The sequence below is a fragment of the Corylus avellana genome, chromosome 4 (assembly GCF_965113065.1).
Source record: "Corylus avellana chromosome 4, dhCorAvel1.hap1.2, whole genome shotgun sequence".
NCBI classification, from domain to species: Eukaryota; Viridiplantae; Streptophyta; class Magnoliopsida; order Fagales; family Betulaceae; genus Corylus; species Corylus avellana.
Genome location: NC_142493.1, coordinates 24,729,948 through 24,750,370, shown reverse-complemented (window position 1 = coordinate 24,750,370; position 20,423 = coordinate 24,729,948). Strand labels below are relative to the sequence as shown.

Here is a 20,423-nt window from a genome sequence, read left to right as displayed (position 1 = left end):
ACATGAGGGCGAAGTACTGAAGATTATTCAATAACGCACCCCTGATTATATTCATTGTCGACAAGTTAGGGCATTATTTTGTAACAATCCTAATTTTATGACAAGGTAAATGGTAACCTTAATTTTATGCTATGAATCTATAATAAACGGTAGACCCAGCCCAAATAGATGGGCTTAGAGTAAGTAGAAGCCCATTTTGAGATGGTAATATGATAGAGAGAATGGATCATAATACAAAATCACTAATAAAATGAATAACTTGATTTTAAGACTTTATTGCAAATGAATATGAATATTAGTTTATAAAGATGAATGATTCGCGTTAATATTTTTTATTTTATTTTTTTTATTTCTCTTCTTATAAATTTAATATATCAATCATTAGATTTGCGAACTTATGTGAACCACAAATATATATATATATATATAAGAGCAACCTGGGAAAAAAGAATATTCAATGAAAACTGCAGCTAATCCTTATCAGGCACCTCACCATGATAGTTATGTCAAGGGCTGCTAATTTTTTCCTTTGAAAAAAAAAAAAATTCGAACCCTTAGCTTTCAAATCTAAATAGTCAATAATGACGAACCACAAGTTATGTAATGATACTCTATAAATATAAACACCCCCCCCCCCCCCCTCCCCCCAATCTCTTCACCCAACCAATACTACATCATAAATAAACACGTTATCAATATATATAAGAGGGTGATCAAGGAAAAGGATGGCTTCAGAGTGTGACGGTAATGAATAATTTAGAAATATTCCAAGTATAAATATATGAGTTACATGTTATATATATTGAATTGCTCGTCTTTTTTGTAGGTAAGAAATCATGGCCTGAGCTGGTTGGAGTGCAAGGGACGGTTGCTGAGGTGAGAATTGAGAGGGAGAATCCGCTTGTGGATGCTAAGATTGTGCCGGAAGGATCGGTTATCATACAGGACTTCCGCTGCGACAGGGTTTGGGTTTGGGTTGATAAAAATGGCATCGTTTATAGGGTCCCCGTTATTGGCTAGGCCTCAAGGCATGCACGCTTGCATGTGAATAAGATTGCATGGCTAGCTTGTAATTTCAATTCCAAATAAAATGAAATAATTAATTAAGGATTTCCATTGTATTTTATACTTAATAATTAGGGAAAACTTCAGAAAACCCCCCTGAAGTTTCAGCCGATTTGAAATACCCCCCCTGAATTTCCAAAACTCTCATCTAAGCCCCCTGAACTTCCATTTTCTCTCACTTTGGACCTCTTTAACATTAAACTACGTCGTTTTGAATGTTTTATACCCATTTTACCCTTCCCCAAAACTACGTCGTTTTGTGTCCTAAAATTACCCAGCCTAAAACGACGTCGTTTTAGGCATTAATTTTTATTTTTTTTTAAAAAAGAAAAAATTTAAAAATTTAAAAAAAGAAAAAAACTGGGGTGGCTCTTGGCCAAAATGGGGTGGCCGAACCACCCCATTTTTGGCCAAGGGGGTGGCGGGGCCACCCCCTGGCCGGTCTGGGGGTGGCCGGACCACCCCCAAAAGGGAAAGAAAAAAAAAAAACGGGGGGGTGCATATGGGGTGGCCGAAACCACCCCAGCCCCTTGGGGGTGGTCCGGCCACCCCCAAAAACACCACATCCCCTTTTTTTTTTTTTTTTTTGGCCAAGGGGGTGGCCGGACCACCCCCTTGGCCATGGGGGTGGTTCGACCACCCCCAGATCGGCCAGGGGGTGGCTGTAGCGGCCAAGGGGTGGCTGAAGCAACCCCCGGTTTTTTTTTATATATATATATATTTTACTTTTTTTAATTTAAAAAAATATATATATATGCTTAAAACGACGTCGTTTTGGGCTGGATATGTGTTGTGATTTTTGGACACAAAACGACATAGTTTTGGGGAAGGGTAAAATGGGTATAAAACATCCAAAACGACGTAGTTTAATGTTAAAGGGGTCCAAAGTGAGAGAAAACCAAAGTTCAGAGGGTCTAAGTGAGAGCTTTGAAAATTCAGGGGGTGTTTTTCAAATCGGCTGGAACTTCAGGGGGGTTTTTTGAAGTTTCCCCTAATAATTAATAAGACTGCAGGCTTGTAATATTTGGAGTAATTTTCATTCTGTGTTATTGTTGATCGAATTATCTCTTATATGCACATTTCCCTCCTAAATAAAGATTCAAGAAGCCGAGCATGATTGCACTAGAATAATCTATTAGCTCTCTGAATATGACTTGTGTATATTACTCTAATGAGAATAACTTATATGTGGAGGTTGTACAAAAGTGACTTTTTGTGCCCACCACTCAATGATCGACAACTAAGCTTATTTCAAATTAGAAAAAAAGTTTGAATGCACTAGATTATACCAACTTATTATTAAACCCAAACCCTTATTTTCCCTGTTATTACTCTTCTTTTATAACGCAAACATCAACCACCCACTGCCGCCACATATCAGCCCACTGCCGCCACACCCAGGCAGATTTCCACCACCGGTAAGTGATATATATATATTTTTTTCTCTAACTCTCCGTCTTTGTTCCACTCTAGCTTTTATACGTTTTTTCTCTAACTCTGCCGTCGCCGCAAACACCACTTGAGGACAACTTTTCTTGAAAAACAAAGAACTTTGCAACCCATATGAAAAGTAGCTGGGCGGCGGCTTTGCTTGTATACGTTGTTATTATTATGTGGTGTTTCTCTTGATTTTTTTTTTTTTAATATCAAAAGTTAATTGGTCCCTTTATTTTATATGAAATATTATAGTGCAGACAACGGCGATCTGGGCAGTGGGCTCGGCCACGGCGAACTGGGCGGCGGTAGTGAACTGGTCGGCAGCAGTGAACTGGGCTGGACAGCGGCGAGGCTCGAACTCCTGAGCGGTGCGAGTGGGCTGAGCGGCAGGGTTCGCTGGGTGGTGCGGGTGTGGCGATATTGGTGCAGACGACGGCGATCTGGGCAGTGGGCTCGGCCACGGCGAGCTGGGCGGCGGTAGTGAACTAGGCGGCGGTAGTCAACTGGGCTGGACGGCGGCGGGGCTTGATTTCTCTATTCATCTTTTCCCGGGCAGTGCTGGTGAGTTGGACGGCGGTGGATTGGTCAACGGCAAGCTAGGCGGCGGTAGGCGAAAGAAAGCTGAGAGAGAAAGAAAACTGAGAAAACTCATGGTCTGTTTAATTAGAAGGTATAATCTAGTGCATCCAGCAACTTTTTCTAAGTTGCTCCAGGCTGATGTGTTAGTCGTTTAGTGGCTGGCACAAAGTCCACCTTTTGTGCAACCTCAGTACCCAAGACGCTCTCTACTCTAATACGATTTGCAGGGCACCTCGATGGCGTACTTGGCACATTAATATGGCTTTTGAACATAATAATTGCTTATCTTATTATTGACCAAATCGAGATGGTTTTATAGCAAGAGAGGGAGTTGTCCATTTTAACAAATTCTTTTTTTTTTTTTTTTTAACCTATAAAGGATAAATTACTGTTTCAAAATTTTGATTGAAAGTATGATTGCCCAACCATTCTCTGGTATAATTAAATTCACAGAATCACAGATTAATTAGTAGTTTCTTGTGTTCATACGTGTACGTGGATTTGACTTCTAAATTTGGACATTCGTAATAAATTTTTAGTAGAGGTGATCATAATCCTTTGATTAGTATTTAATGCCAACTATTTGGATTTACTTAGCGTAATCTCATCCTAAACAAATTTTGTGAGAATATGCTAAGAACATAATCCTCTTCATCAACCCTACATGCTAAGTTTTAATGATGCTAGAATTATTTGACAAATAAAACATCATATGCATGCGTGTCCATATCTTTTGACAGGACTTGAAAATAAATTGAGAAAATCATGGTAAGAATTAAAGAAAAACATTACATGATGGGGTACGAGGTAGTGGTTAATTAGTTCTTTTTGTAATTTGGGATTTGGGTATTACTAAATAAAAGGAAAGTACAAATATATTCACACAATTTTTATTACTTACAAACTAGTTAAGCAATTTCCGTTCCAATTTTGATAACTAGCTGTTGCGTGTAGCATATATATCTTGTGCTGACTTTTAAGGCCTGCCGACCGAGAAATATTTGATTTAGATGGCTCTCAATTTGACAATTACTATTGTTTTCACGTTGAAAATCTCTATTTTCTAGTTAATAAAATCATGCCGTACGTGAGTACACGTACATTTCCGTATACAATATTTTATAAAAAGTGCCAATTGTACGTGTTATATATGATGGTGATGTCTTTTGGTCTAAATTATTTATTTAGATTTTCAAGGTCATTTTTTAAGCATAAAATCATATTGGAAATAGTTTCTCTATTGTATCCTATAAACAAAAGCAGAAATTCATCTGTTTTTCTTTTTTTCGTGGACAAGCAGGTAAACAAGAGAAAATTGATGAAATGTCATCAATATTTTATTATTTTTGGTGTGAAATAGAGTTTATATAAATTGACTAGAACTTTAAAGCTTATGACTATTCCTCGTCAATCATAAGACATGGAAAAAGCCTATAAATTAATTAGGTTTAATTGTTTATTGTACCACAAAATAATATCTTATCACCATTAGATATCTTATCACCATTGGTGGTTGTGGTTTAGTACATGGTCATAAGAAAATTTTCAAAGTAGTTTGGCATAAACTAAGGTGAGAGTTCAACTCCCGAAATAGGAATTCTTAATTCTATTAGTATTAATTGTATTGAGTTCCATTAATGCTTTCATGGAGCTAATTAGGTAAGACTATGCTTCAGTCGAACTGATCTATTATTACATGAGTCATGACTCCATTAAAAATATCATTTCATTGACATCCTTTCAATTAAAAGACCCATTTAAACCCACTTAATTTGAGTCAATGTAACTCGTATATATATATATAGCATTGAAAGGCCTCCTTGATCAAAAAATGAAATATACCTCAATTTTCACATACATATATAAAAGCCTAAGTTGATTTTGATCACGCCTACTCGCTCTGAAATTGTCTATATATATATATTGTTATTTGTTAAGATATGCCGAGGCATAATTAACTTCATTGCAATCTCTAAAAAGAGCAGCTAGCTAGCCATTGAGTGGCTGAAAGCATGAAAAAAAAACAAAAGATAAAGATAAAGATAAAGATAAAGGAATGATTTGAATGAACAGGTAAGTCGTATATATATTATCATCTTCATTTAAGGAGAGTATTTTCAGAGCTGTCAAGCTTATCACATACAAGAACAGCTAGCGCAATGAAAAAGGAATATTCAAAGGAAACTCCAGCTAATAGTCAGGCACCTCATGGTGGTAGTTATGTCAAAGATGTAGGGCTTAAGTTTTTCTTTGAAGCTATCTCAATGCAAAGAGAAGAAAAATTCAAACCCTTAGCTTCTTTTTTATTTTTTATTCACACGCTAAGCTTGATATATATCACCAAAGTCAATAATGACAAACCACAAGCTAATGTAGTGAATCTCTATAAATACCCCCAATGTCTTTCAGCCCAACAACATATCACAAATACAAGTTGGTGTCATCAATATACATAAGACAGTGAAGGAAAAGGAAACAATGGCATCAGATCAGTGTCAAGGTAATGAATATCTCTATATTAAGAGTGCTTGTCTGTAAGTATATATATATATATATATATATATATATATATGTGTGTGTGTGCGCGCGCGCGCGAGCAACATTGTAATATAGTATGTTTTCCTTGATCTAACACAAGTCTTTTTGAGGTTGTGTAGGGAAGAATTCATGGCCAGAGCTCGAGGGAGTGCAAGGGACAGTTGCGGAGGCCACAATTGAGAGGGAGAATCCTCTTGTCGATGCCATCATCGTGAAAGAAGGAACAGGTGTCACAAGGGACTTTCGCTGCGACAGGGTTCGGGTTTGGGTCGATGAAAACGGCATTGTTTCAAGGGTCCCCACTATTGGATAAGGCTAATTAGTTTGGACTTGTGGGCCTAGCTACACTTATTATTATCTTATTGCAATGTTATTTTATTATGAATAATCTTGGGCTTATAAAGTCCATATTGTTGACGATTCAATTGCTATTTTTAAATATATGATCAGACGTTACAAGTTTTTATCTATCTATTTATTTATTTAATTAGCTGAACGAGAGCTTTCATTAATACTTTTTAACTTCCAAATTAACCCGGATATTCGAAAGGTCACGTTAGTTATATATACTTGATCTCTCATATCCAATCCATATTACCATTAAAAATGATGATCCAAAAATGAAAAAGCTCCTCTTGGCTTGCTGATCGAACTTGCACAAAGCAAAAATATGGAGGAAAGCCAAGTGATCAAGAGGTGTAGTAAATTAAATGGCTAGAATTCTCAGCTGGACCAGAAAAGTATGAGAAGCTTATTAGGTTGCTAAATAAGGAACTTTCTGTTTTTTCTTTGAACTATCTCACAAAGAAGGAAAAATTCAAATCCTTAGATTCATACCTAAATAGTCAATAATGACTAACCACAAGGCACAAGCTAATGTAATCATACTCTATATATAAAAACGCCATCTTTCGTCCAACCAATGCATCATATATATATTATTAATATAAGAGAATAAAGGAAAATCGAAAAATTAAAATGGCATCAGAGTGTGAAGGAAATTGGGAGCACATACCATGTTATATTAAGTTTTTTTGGGTGAATGAAATTTTTTATAACAACATTAAAAATTATAAAATCCATGTCCTCATGTCATTAAAAATTTAATTTTTTTTATAACCACATTAAAGTTGCTAAAAATGCCTTACATGATGCAACTTGTCATCGCTCCTACCAATTCTAACAGCGACAATACTGTTATGTTGTCGCTGATATTAATCCTTTTAGCAGCGACAACATGCTATTGTTCATTATATAAACATGTACGATGAAGATGATAACATCATTAGCAATGACAACACAAAGTAGTCGTTGATAATAAATAATGTGCTTTTTTAATTTTTTTCTGAAAAAAAATTGCCAATTATTTTTTTTAGCCAATTAATTTTTTTTTTTTTTTGGTATCAATTATCAAAATCATACTTAATAATTAATCAGCATAGAAAATAAAAATAAAACATAAAAATCGACCAGAACCAAATCGCCAAGGACAAACCATTGAATAAATTAAAGCATATATCACAATTTTTTTTTGTTGTTGTAACAAACTGGCATTCATAAAATAAAAAGAGATTACAGAACATGCATAAAGCTAAAACATGCTTAGATAAAAAGCTAAAAACAAGCTTAGATAGACCACTAGCACCTCAGTGAAGGTGAAAGTGGAGGTGATCACTTGAGAATGTAGCCGATGAAAGCCGATGTGCAATATGATGGACACTACCATCGGGAGTACGAATACTCCTATAAAACATCTAAACAGGCTTTCTAAGAAGCAGTAGAGATTTAGATGAAAATGAACAATGGAAAAAATGTTTCCTTCATGGACAGTGAGTCTGAAGCCCAACCAGTTAGGGTTAACAAAAACCTCATCCAAATAGACCACTAGCACTTCAAAGAACTGGAAAGAAACCAAAAATAAAAAAAGATCAACTTCACAGACAAAGAGTTTGAAGCCCAACCGGATCGGGTTAAACACTAAGCAATGCACCAATAGAAAATTACAGAAAGTTATACAAAGTAACATGAAAAACTCAAAAAACAACGGCTGCGATGGAGGAAGGCTTCGGGGGTCCCATGCGCCGGCGTGTGGGGGTTGGTAGGAGCCGCAGAAAGCTTCGTCAGAAAGCTGGAACACTGATGATGATGGAGGAGGGGTGCGTTTCTGGCTAAGGCTGATGAAGAGAAGGAGATCGGGCTTTAAAAAAGTTGATCTTCAAGACTACACAAATCCGGCCAACGAAGCGTTAGAGGAGACGATCCTTGGTAGGGGTGAAGTGAGCAGAGAGGAATGTATATTGAGGTTGCTGTTTTTTGTGAGGGTCAAGGGATAAATTGTCATAGACAATGAATAGATTTCAAGAAAACTCTAGAGAAAAATGAGTTCTCGCATGAAGAGAGAAACTCAAAAGGAAAGTGAGCAAAAAAATGAAAAGGGGAGGTGGGAGGAGGAGGGAAACCAGAAGGTTTGGCATCCTCCTCAAGCTTTTTCGTCTTGGCTAAAGACAAGAGAGAGAGATTAGAGGTTTTTTGTCTTCAAGGCGTTTTTAAATTAAAAGGTCGTTAGGCATATATCACATTAACTAAGATAGTAAAAGAGATCTATTGAACATCGATCGCTTGATGTGATTTGGCTGGATTGTAGTCATCCAGTGGCAACAATCCCATAATAATAATGCTTGTTTTGAAGATCACACTATTGCAGATGATTAGCGCACATTTTACTAAATAACTGAATTCACTATATGATAACATGTAAACCATATGTATTGTACTCATTAAATCGTGAACTTATATATACTTGTATCATTTTACCTGTAAAATGTGTTGTTTTATAGTTAACAGTGGTTTCGATGATGGCTTGATATGGGAATCAAAGTAGGAGACTCTTTATTGATGACTTAGCTAGAACATTCTTCGTGGATAACCCTGAGCTGGTAAAATACACGAGGACCTACGAGCAAGAGGAAATGTTTACTTTCCTCGGGTTTGTGTACACTTGGGATTGTACCTTCTATTGACTAGACTTCGGGACTTGCATGTTATGGATTTAATTGATTTGTATTTGCTTTGATGGTTCCAAACTATGGTTTTAGGTTTGGGTTTGCAATATGTCCTTCGACTTGATGATCGATCTTAGATCGTAATACTAGATGGATATCTATGTCATGGCTTGATGTTAAATGACATGAGGGTGAAGTATTGAAGATTATTCAATAACACACCCCTGACTATATTCATTGTCGACAAGTTAGGGCATTATGTGTGTCGTGATAGCGACATAATTGTAAATACGTCACAGTAATTACTAATTATGGGTAAGTCAAGCATTGTTCTGAGTTTTTGAACTCAAGAAGGATTAGAAATGCTTAATCATATTTGTTCGAATGAATTTAGGTCATAGTTGATTTTGATCACGCCTACTTGCTCTGAAATTGTCTATATATTTAATTGGTAATCTTTTTTCCTCTCCAGTCAGATTATTTAAGATATGCTGAGGCATAATTAACTTCATTGTAATCTCTAAAAAGAGCAGCTAGCTAGCCATTGAGCGGCTGAAAGCATGAAAAAATCGAAAGAGAAAGATAAAGATAAAGAAATGGCTTGAATGACCAACAGGTATGTCATATATATTATCATCTTCATTTAAGGAGAAATATTTCCAGAGCTGTCAGGCTTATCACATACAAGAACAGCTAGCGCAATGAAAAAGGAATATTCAAAGGAAACTCCAGCTAATACTCAGACACCTCATGGTGGTAGTTATGTCAAAGACGTAGGGCTTAAGTTTTTCTTTGAAGCTATCTCAATTCAAAGAGAAGAAAAATTCGAACCCTTAGCTTTTTCTTTTTTTTTTACTATTCACACGCTAAGCTTGATATATATCTCCAAAGTCAATAATGACAAACCACAAGCTAATGTAATGAAACTCTATAAATACCCAATGTCTTTCACCCCAACAACATATCACAAATAAAACCTCGTATTGTTATCAATATATATAAGACAGTGAAGGAATGGCATCAGATCAGTGTCAAGGTAATGAATATCTATATATTAAGCGTGCTTGTCTGTATATATATATATATATATATATATATATATATATATATATATATATATTCCTTGATCTAACACAAGTGTTTTTGAGGCTGTGTAGGGAAGAATTCATGGCCAGAGCTCGAGGGAGTGCAAGGTACGGTTGCGGAGGCCACAATTGAGAGGGAGAATCCTCTTGTCGATGCCATCATCGTGGTAGAAGGATCGGATGTCACGGGTGACTTTCGCTGCGACAGGGTTTGGGTTTGGGTTTATGAAAGCGGCATTGTTTCAAGGGTCCCTACTATTGGATAGGGCTAATTAGCTTGGACTTGAGGGCTTAGCTAGCTACTCTTATTATTATCTTGTTGCAATGTTATTTTATTATGGATAATCTTGGGCTTATAAAGTCCATATTGTAGTTGATGATTCAGTTGTTATTTTTAAATATATGATCAGTTACAAGTTTTTATATATCTATTTATTTATTTAGTTAGCTGAATGAGAGCTTTCATTAATAATACTAATTAACTTTCAAACCTGGATGTTTCAAAAGGTCACGTTAGTTATATATACTTGATACATACGCTAGCTGCCTATCTCATATATATCCCAGCCATGTTACCATTAAAAATGATGATCCAAAAAGCTCCCCTTGGCTGGCTGATCAACTTGCACAAAGCAAAAATATGGAGGAAAGCCAAGTGAAGAGGTGTAGTAAATGACTAGAATTCTCAGCTGGACCAGAAAAGTATGAGAAGCTTTAGCTAAGTTGCTAAACAAGGAACTATTGGATGCTTTGAATCCATATTATTTAGATGTGCGGACATGTCAAAAAAATATATATATATTTAAAGAAAATGTTATTATGACTGCCCACGTACTAAAATGAAATAAGGATTTCTATTCTCCAAATTAAACATTGTATTTAAAACTTAATAAGAACTAACATTTTTTTGTGCATTGTTACATTATATAATGATCAGTGTAATTTTAATTTTGCACTACAAAAAAAAAGGTTTTTAGTAACAATATTTTGTTGTCGTTAAAAGTACGTATGATGCCTTTTAGCTATACACAATCCCATTCCCCTGCTAAACAAAGATTCAAGAAGCCACCATCAAGGGTGGTGGTTTAATGGCCCAAAGAAATTTTCAAGTGGTTAGGAAAGTATTAGGGTGTGAATTCGAATCTCCGCAATGAAAAATCCTCATGCCTAATTAGTATAAACCGCATTGGTTTCTATTGATGCTTCGGTAGGGCGAGCGGTTAAGCTATGGCTCGGCTGGTTTTGAGGGTGCACCAGTTGTTTCCGCCGTCTAGATCTCTCCTGAGCAGTTTTCCATGAGTTGGTACTACTATAGTCACACCCAGATAGAATAGCCACAATTAGTCTTCCTCTCCAACCTTTTTCAATTAGGGAAAAATATATATATATATATATATATATATATATATATATATATATAAGCCGAATAGCAGAATCTATTAGCTCTCATTTTCAAGATTTGACTTTACGATCAATATAAAGGTTATTTGTTGACCTTTAGGATAAGTTTGATCTATTAGCTCTCATGAAATATGTAACTCATTGTTCGAAAATGCTGGCTGTGCAAAAACTACGTACGCTGCCAGAATGGCTTTTGCTTGTCAATTACTTGTAAACGTTATTTGATTATATATATATTGACCAGCCCAAGATGGCTGGTCAATAATTATCCAACAAGTTTTCAGACGTGGCCTTGCAGGAAAACCCTTTTAAGTTTTTGTTTTCGAAAATACTTTTCAATACACAAATTAACAGTTTTTCTTCTTTTTCTTCTCTTTTTTTTTTTTTTTTTCACAGAAACTGTTTTAAAAACCCATAATTTTTTTAAAAAAAAAAGGAAAAAAAAAAAAAAAAAAGGAAAAATATAATACATTGGAAAACAAGGTTCAGTCTTTCATACACAAAAATAAGTGGTGGAAATTAAGTCTCTACATAGAAAATAAGAAACAAAAAATTGGAGGCTGGCCTCCACCCTATTGAGGCTCACTACAAGAAAAATATGTTCTTTAACAAATGACAAAAAGTCGTCGCTTAAGGCCTTAAAAGCTTGTTTGAAATTGCATTTGGTAGCTTGAAAAATATTTTTAGTGCCTAAAAAACTGTGCTAAACGAAAATTAGTATGTTTAGTAAAAAATTATAAAAATACTTCTTTGACTTTTTTACTCTAAAAATGACAAAAACGAACTTTTTATAAAAGCTTAAAAATGAAAATTATTTTTTGACCTGAAAGCTTTATTAATTTCTCAAATACAATCACAAACATAATCTTAATGCCGTCACTAATGAGTAATACTAGTCGCATTTACAGCACTAAAAACTCATTGGTGATGATTCTCAGTCCTTGCTAATAACAATTATCAACAACGACAACGATAAATGTTGTTGTTGATAGCATTACATATCTTTGTAAAAAATGCCTCACATGAGGCAACTTGTCATCGCTGATATCAATTCTAACAGAGACAATATTGTTATGTCATCGTTGATATTAATTCTTTTAGCAACGATAACATGTTGTCGTTCATTATATAAACGCGTACGACGAAGATGATAACATCATTTGCAATGACAATACGAAGTAGTCATTGATAATAAATAATGTGCTTTTTTCTTTTTTTGAAAAAAAAAATGCCAATTACTTTTTTTACGCAATTAATTTTTTTTATCAATTATCTAAATCACGTACTTAATAATTAATCAGCATAGAAAATCAAAACAAAACAAAATGAAAGAAAAAATCGACCAGAACCAAATCGACAAGGACAAACCACTGAACAATTAAAGCATATGTCACATTAACTAACATAGTAAAAGAGATCTTTATTGAACATCTATTGATGTGATTTGGCGGGATTAATGCACGTAATCCAGTGGCAACAATCCCTTAATAATAATGCTTGTTGGTCTAATGTTGATCTTATGATTGAACTGAAAATCACACTTATTACTGCATATGATTAGCAAACATTTTGCTAAATAACTGAGTTCACAATATGATAACATGTAAACCATGTGTATTGTATTCACAAAATCGTGCCCTTATATAATTGTATTTTTTTCATCTGTAAAATATATTGTTTTATAGTTAGCAGCGGTAATTTCGAGGATGATTTTGTATGGGAATCAAAGTAGGAGACTCTCTATTGATGAGTACTCAGCTAGAATCTTCTTCGTGGATAACCCTGAGATGGTAAAATCCATGCGGACCTACGAGCAAGAGGAAATGTTTACTTTCCTCGGGTTTGTGTACACATGGTATATATTGTACCTTCTATTGAGTATGTTGGGTTATGTTTTGGCTCATTCAGTTTGCATGTAAAGTTGGTGAAAATGAAGCATCTCAAAGTGTCCAGAAAAATTGATTTTAGAAGGGCCGGTCCGGACAGCCAGAAGCCAGGTCCGGACCTGATTTCCAGAAACAATTTTATGAAGAGGTCTGGACCGCCAGAAGCAGGGTCCGGACCCCATTTCCAGAAACGATCTTTTGAAGGAGGGGTCCGGACCGCCAGAAGCAGGGTCCGGACCCCATTTCCCGAAAGTTCATTTTATGAGGCCTGTCCGGACCTCAGATTTGCAGGGTCCGGACCTGGCTGACTTATTAGGGTTATTTTCTATTTAAACACGATTTTGCTACATTTATACGTACGTATTTTTGGAGAGCAAAATTAGAGAGCTTAGAGAGAGATATTGTTCTAGCTTATTTGAGAAGAGATTAAATACGTGAAGCCAATCGGAGTTCCGGTGAAAGGAAATCTTATAGAAGAATTGTGCCAGATGTTCTGGAAAGGGCTACTGCGGTAGAAGTCAAGTGGGTCGCTTGTCGTGTACAAGGAAGAGTAAATTGCAAAGGTTTTGTAATTCTTCTTGTATTCCTTATTCTTCTTATAGTGGATTGATTTCCTGGGTTTGGCTGCCCCGGAGAGGTTTTACATTTAGAAAGTTCTCTAAATGGTTTCCTCTTCGTAACCAAATATCTGTGTTCTTGATTTTCATTACATATCTGTATTTGGTTGATTATTGATTGTTAGGTCAGATCTTATTCCGCTTAATATTTGTGAATCACCTAGACATTTGAATAGGTGTCGTTTGGAGTCGTTTTAGAATTTTCAGAGTAGACTTCAGGACTTGTTATGGATTTAGTTGTTCTGTATTTGCTTTGATGGTTCCAAATTATGGTTTTAGGTTTGGGTTTGCAATATTTCCTTTGACTTGATGATTGATCTTAGATTGTAATACTGGATGGACATCTATATTATGGCTTTGATGCTAACTGACACGAAGGCGAAGGAAAGATTATTCGATAACATAACCCTGACTATATTCATTGTCGACAGGTTAGGGTGTAATGTGGTGATAGTGACATAATTGTAAATACGTCACAATAATAACTAATTATGGGTAACAGCTTGCCAAATGACTTAAAAAATGAAGTGAACTGAAATTGTAGTAGATTTGATTGATGTTAGAAAAAATGATGTATTTGAATAATAATAAAAAGTGATTGATATAATGTAAAAGATAAGAATGTCGGGATTGATTTTGAGAGAAATAATAGACTATCTTTTTTCAGTCTTTTGGCAAACACACATGCATTGTTCTAAGTTTTTCTGAACTCGATAAGGATTAGAAATGCTTGATCTCATATTTTTTCGTACAAAAGTTAAATCCGCATATGTTTGTACATGTTGATCACCAGCTGCAACAAAATCAACAGAATCAAATTAAACAAATTCCAAAAAATATGCTGTTCGCAATTGCTAACCAATCAACTCAACTTTAATGAAACTTTAGGTTGTAACTAATAATCAGACGTCCACGATAACATTTCCATTTCTGCCTCTAGTACTAGGAAAAGACTAATTTATGTTTGTAACACGTCGCCCCCTTGTCTTTTCACAACCAAGCTGGCCTAACACAATTCCTGCCTACCTTATTAAAAGGATTAAGCTTTTCTTCTTTTCTTAGGGGTTGCCTAAAGCCATCCTAGTGCTAAGATTCGAAACAAACAGTACATCCTGGCCTCCAGGACCTCCACGTTCTAGTTATTTAATAAAAAAAGAAGAAAAAAAAAAGAAAACAGGTTTTAGTTCCATCCCACGTCCAAGTTCAATAATTAATTCAACATCAATGAGACTCCTGGACCGGCTATATATATAAACACGAGGCTAAAGATTTATCCCATCTCTATCTCTATATATTATAAATACCTATTAATTCGCTTCACAAATTAAGAAGATCGAGAAGGAAAAGAAGTGAGGATGGCGACTTGCTTTGGTAAGATTTTTGCATTGTGGGAACAATATATAACCAAAGCAAGTCGCTATCCTCACTTCCTTTCCTTCTCGATCTTCTTAATTTGTGAAGCGAATTAATAGGCATCTATAATATATAGAGATAGAGGTGGGATAAATCTTTAGCCTCTTGTTTATATATATGCTAATTGATTGAACTTAATTAATTCTGTGTGTATATATATATATATATATATATAAACAAGTGTATGCATGCGTGCGCGCGTGTTATAATGAAAAACATGCAGGAAAGACATCATGGCCAGAGCTAGTAGGCATCAATGGACAGGCCGCCATAGCAATTATCATGAGCGAGAATCCGAGGGTGGTCAGGGCAGGGACAATTAAAGATGGACAAAAATGACCACTGATTTTCGTTGTGACAGGGTCTGTGTCTATGTTGATGAGCATGACATTGTGACTTCGGTTCCTAAAATCCGTTAACAAGCTGTTCAGTGCTACCTAGCTGGGCGGGGATCGATATTGTATATAGAGTTAATATTGCTGTCTTTGATTGTGTTCATCATACTGTATGGTGTTTCCTTGGAATGCGTTCTAGCTCAGTGATTTGGTGATGAGTCGATCTGCGAATTTCAATTGTTTTGTTGGTATAAAGTTTGTGTGATTTCAACAATTATAGAAGAACCATGTAAAATCTTGTCTTCATTTTCATTTATTTCGTTATCTTATTTATTTGTCATTCCTTAATGAATTTGTCCAAACATAGCACACCGAACTGAGTAAAGTAAGAGATTAAAATCACACAAACTTTATACCAACAAAACAATTGAAATTCGCAGATCGACTCATCACCAAATCACTGAGCTAGAACGCATTCCAAGGAAACACCATACAGTATGATGAACACAATCAAAGACAGCAATATTAACTCTATATACAGTATCGATCCCCGCCCAGCTAGGTAGCACTGAACAGCTTGTTACGGATTTTAGGAACCGAAGTCACAATGTCATGCTCATCAACATAGACACAGACCCTGTCAAAACGAAAATCAGTGGTCATTTTTGTCCATCTTTAATTGTCCCTGCCCTGACCACCCTCGGATTCTCGCTCATGATAATTGCTATGGCGGCCTGTCCATTGATGCCTACTAGCTCTGGCCATGATGTCTTTCCTGCATGTTTTTCATTATAACACGTGCGCACGCATGCATACACTTGTTTATATATATGTATATATGTATATATATATATAACGTGAACGGCTTTTAGAACATGTTTTATGGGTTGCGATTTCGAATATCATAAAATTCTTTGACTTCTCTCACGGGATACCAATTGATTTTTAGATGAGATGGTTAAAGGCTCAGTTCAACAAACGATATTAGAGCCAGGGTCATGAGTTCAAATCACGAGAGCGTCACCTTGATGGATGAATTGTTGAGGTGCCAATGCCTATCTCATATATATCCCAGCCATGTTACCATTAAAAATGATGATCCAAAAAGCTCCCCTTGGCTGGCTGATCAACTTGCACAAAGCAAAAATATGGAGGAAAGCCAAGTGAAGAGGTGTAGTAAATGACTAGAATTCTCAGCTGGACCAGAAAAGTATGAGAAGCTTTAGCTAGGTTGCTAAACAAGGAACTATATATTGCTTTGAATCCATATTATTTAGAAGTACGGACATGTCAAAAAAATGTTTTATGATTGCCCACGTACTAAAATGAAATAAGGATTTCTATTCTCCAAATTAAACATTGTATTTAAAACTTAATAAGAACTAACATTTTTTTGTGCATTGTTACATTATATAATGATTAGTGTAATTTTAATTTTGCACTAAAAAAAAATGGTTTTTAGTAACAATATTTTGTTGTCATTAAAAGTATAATGACTTTTAGCTATACACAATCACATTCCCTGCTAAACAAAGATTCATGAAGCAACCATCAAGGGTGGTGGTTCAATGGTTCAAAGAAATTTTTAAGTGATTAGGTAAGTATTAGTGTGTGAGTTCGAATCTCTGCAATGAAGAATCTACATCCCTAATTAGTATAAACCACATTGATTCTCATTGATGCCCCAGTGGGGCGGGCAGTTAAGCTATGACTCGGCTGGTCTTGAGAGTGCGTCTGCGGTTTTGTACATCGTCTAATTCCTTTCTGAGTAGTCCTTCGCGGGTTGGTAAAATAGCCACAACTGATCTCCGGCCCCTCCAACCTTTTTCAATTAAAAAAAAAAGCCGAGTAGCATAATCTATTAGCTCTCTTTTTCAAGATTTGACTTTACGATCAATATAAAGGTTATTTGTTGACCTTTAGGATAAGTTTGAAATATGTAACTCATTGTTCGAAGATGCTGGTTTGTGCAAAAACTACGCTGCCAGAATGGCTTTTGCTTGTTACTTGTAAACATTATTTCATTATTGACCAGCCCAAGATGGCAGTATATATAATTTAAACACTAGAAAGACTTTTCAAACATAATTATCCAACAAGTTTCCAGACGTGGCCTGGCAGGAAAACCCTTTTTAAGTTTTTGTTTTCGAAAATAGTTACTTTTCAATACACAAATTAACAGTTTTTCTTCTTCCTTTTTTTTCATTTTTTTTTTTTTCACAGAAACTGTTTTAAAAACCCATACTTATTTTTTTTAAAAAAAAAAAAAAACAAATGACAAAATATAATACGTTGGAAAACAAGGTTCAGTCTTTCATGCACAGAAATAAGTGTTGGAAATTAAGTCTCTACATAGAAAATAAGAAACAAAAAATTGGAGGCTGGCCTCCACCCTATTGAGGCTCACTACAAGAAAAATATGTTCTTTAACAAACGACCGAAAAAAAAGTCGCCGCTTAAGGCCTTAAAAGCTTGTTTGAAACTGCATTTGGTTTTTGAAAAATATTTTTAGTAGCTAAAAAACTGTGCTAAACAAAAATTAGTGTGTTTAGTAAAAAATTATAAACGTACTTCTTTGACTTTTTTACTCTAAAAATGGCCAAAACACATTTTTTATAAAAGCTTAAAAATGAAAAGTGTTTTTTGACTTGAAATCTCTATTTTTTAAATACAATCACAAACATGCTCTTAATGTCGTCACTAATGAGTAATACTAGTCGCATTTACACCACTAAAAACTCATTGGTGATGACTCGCAAAGTCCTTGCTAATAACTATTATCAACAAGGACAATGATAAATGTTGTTGTTGATAGCATTACATACCGCCGTAAAAAATGCCTCACATGAGGCAACTTGTCATCACCGATATCAATTCTAACAGAGACAATATTGTTATGTCGTCGTTGATATTAATTCTTTTAGCAACGACAACATGTTGTCGTTCATTATATAAACACGTACGACGAAGATGATAACATCATTAGCAATGACAATACGAAGTAGTCATTGATAATAAATAATGTGCTTTTTTTTTCTGAAAAAAATAATGCCAATTACTTTTTTTAACCAATTAATTTTTTTTATCAATTATCTAAATCACACTTAATAATTAATCAGCATAGAAAAGCAAAACAAAACAAAATTAAAGAAAGAAAAAATCGACCAGAACCAAATCGACAAGGACAAACCACTGAACAATTAAAGCATATATCATCACATTAACTAACATAGTAAAAGAGATCTCTATTGAACATCTATTAATGATGTGATTTGGCGGGATTAATGTACGTAATCCAGTGGCAACAATCCCTTAATAATAATGCTTGTTGGTCTAATGTTGATCTTATGATTGAACTGAAAATCACACTTATTACTGCATATGATGATTAGCAAACATTTTGCTAAATAACTGAGTAAACCTTGTATATTGTACATTCACTAAATCGTGCCCTTTTTAAAAAATTGTATTTTTTCATCTGTAAAATGTGTTGTTTTATTTTATAGTTAGCAGCGGTTTCGAGGATGATTTTGTATGCGAATCAACGTAGGAGACTCTCTATTGATGACTCAACTAGAATCTTCTTCATGGATAACCCTGAGATGGTAAAATCCATGCAGACCTTCGAGCAAGAGGAAATGTTTACTTTCCTCGGGTTTGTGTACACATGGTATATATTGTACCTTCTATTGAGTAGACTTCAGGACTTGTTATGGATTTGGTTGTTCTGTATTTGCTTTGATGGTTCCAAATTATGGTTTTAGGTTTGTGATGCAGCGTGACTTAGTAGACTGCAGCGAAAAATAACAATAAAGCAACAGATAACTAATTCTAGACCTAGATTCTATCAATGATCTAAGAATTCTTCTAAAAACAATATATACTCTCTAAAGTTTAAAGAAAAAGAAGAATAAACTCAACTCTGAGTATTCTCATTAATCAAAATCAATAATAATCAACAACTGAATTGCTAAAGGATATAAGCATATATATTTATAGCCCAAGACTCCTAATTCTAAAATAACAATGAAAATAAAGTTGGTTTAGAAGTCTATGAAAGAATGTTAGTTCTTGTGTTGGCTTAATTCAGTTCCAAAATGCATATTACTGTTTATAGGCTCAAACACTGATATAGAATGCTCAGAATCCAATCTCCACCGTTCATAATGTAGATTCATGTGTCATGAACGTCCCTGCAAAATTTCAGCTCAATCGGACCTCAAATGCCCATCGATCGAAGCTGTTGATCAAGACTGGACAGTATTTTCAGAATGCTGTTTTCTCCCTACAGAAGAGCAGGTCCGGACCGCCAGAAGCTGGGTCCGGACCCCATATCCAGAAAAAACATTTTGAAGAGGAGGTCCGGACCGCCAGAAGCTGGGTCCGGACCCCATTTCCAGCAAGCCCTTTTTATATGGGCTGTCCGGACACAAGAGTTGGATGTCCGGACATCACTAGGTTACGCATATGTAACCTTAGCCATGTCTGGACCCCAGATTAGCCCTGTCCGTACATGGCTGCTGATTTGTTAGTTTATTTTCTATTTAAACAATCTGTTTTGCCTATTATACGTACGTATTTTGAGAGCAAAAACAGAGAGCTTAGAGAAAGATATTGTTCTAGTTTATGTGAGAAAAGATTAAATACGTGAAGCCAATCGGAGTTCCGGTGAAAGGAAATCTTATAGAAGAATTGTGCTAGATGTTCTGGAAAGGGCTACTGCGGTAGAAGTCAAGTTGGTCGCTTGTCGTGTACAAGGAAGAGTAGATTGCAAAGGTTTTGTAATTCTTCTTGTATTCCTTATTCTTCTTATAGTGGATTGATTTCCTGGGTTTGGCTGCCCCGGAGAGGTTTTACATTTAGAGAGTTCTCTAAATGGTTTCCTCTTCGTAACCAAATATCTGTGTTCTTAATTTTCATTACATATCTGTATTTGGTTATTATTGATTGTTAGGTAAAATCTTATTCCACTTAATTTTTGTGAATCACCTAGACATTTAAATAGGTGTCGTTTGGAGTCGTTTTAGAATTTTCAATTGGTATCAGAGCAGGTTCACTCTATCAA

The 20,423-nt window shown here is 35.2% G+C and overlaps 3 protein-coding genes across 3 annotated transcripts; all 3 read left to right on the top strand.

Moving 5' to 3' along the window:
* Positions 1–725: 725 nt before the first annotated feature.
* On the top strand, positions 726–1,020 carry LOC148586492 (glu S.griseus protease inhibitor-like). The gene is made up of 2 exons (XM_088516080.1): positions 726–744; positions 827–1,020. The coding sequence occupies exons 1-2, from the start codon at positions 726–728 to the stop codon at positions 1,018–1,020; spliced, it is 213 nt and encodes a 70-aa protein (XP_088372206.1).
* A 4,478-nt stretch (positions 1,021–5,498) lies between these two features.
* On the top strand, positions 5,499–6,087 carry LOC148586491 (glu S.griseus protease inhibitor-like). The gene is made up of 2 exons (XM_088516014.1): positions 5,499–5,581; positions 5,739–6,087. The coding sequence occupies exons 1-2, from the start codon at positions 5,560–5,562 to the stop codon at positions 5,930–5,932; spliced, it is 216 nt and encodes a 71-aa protein (XP_088372140.1). The 5' UTR covers positions 5,499–5,559; the 3' UTR covers positions 5,933–6,087.
* Positions 6,088–9,595: 3,508 nt separating this feature from the next.
* Positions 9,596–10,133, top strand: LOC148586490 (glu S.griseus protease inhibitor-like). The gene is made up of 2 exons (XM_088516016.1): positions 9,596–9,657; positions 9,779–10,133. The coding sequence occupies exons 1-2, from the start codon at positions 9,636–9,638 to the stop codon at positions 9,970–9,972; spliced, it is 216 nt and encodes a 71-aa protein (XP_088372142.1). The 5' UTR covers positions 9,596–9,635; the 3' UTR covers positions 9,973–10,133.
* The last annotated feature ends 10,290 nt before the right edge of the window (positions 10,134–20,423 follow it).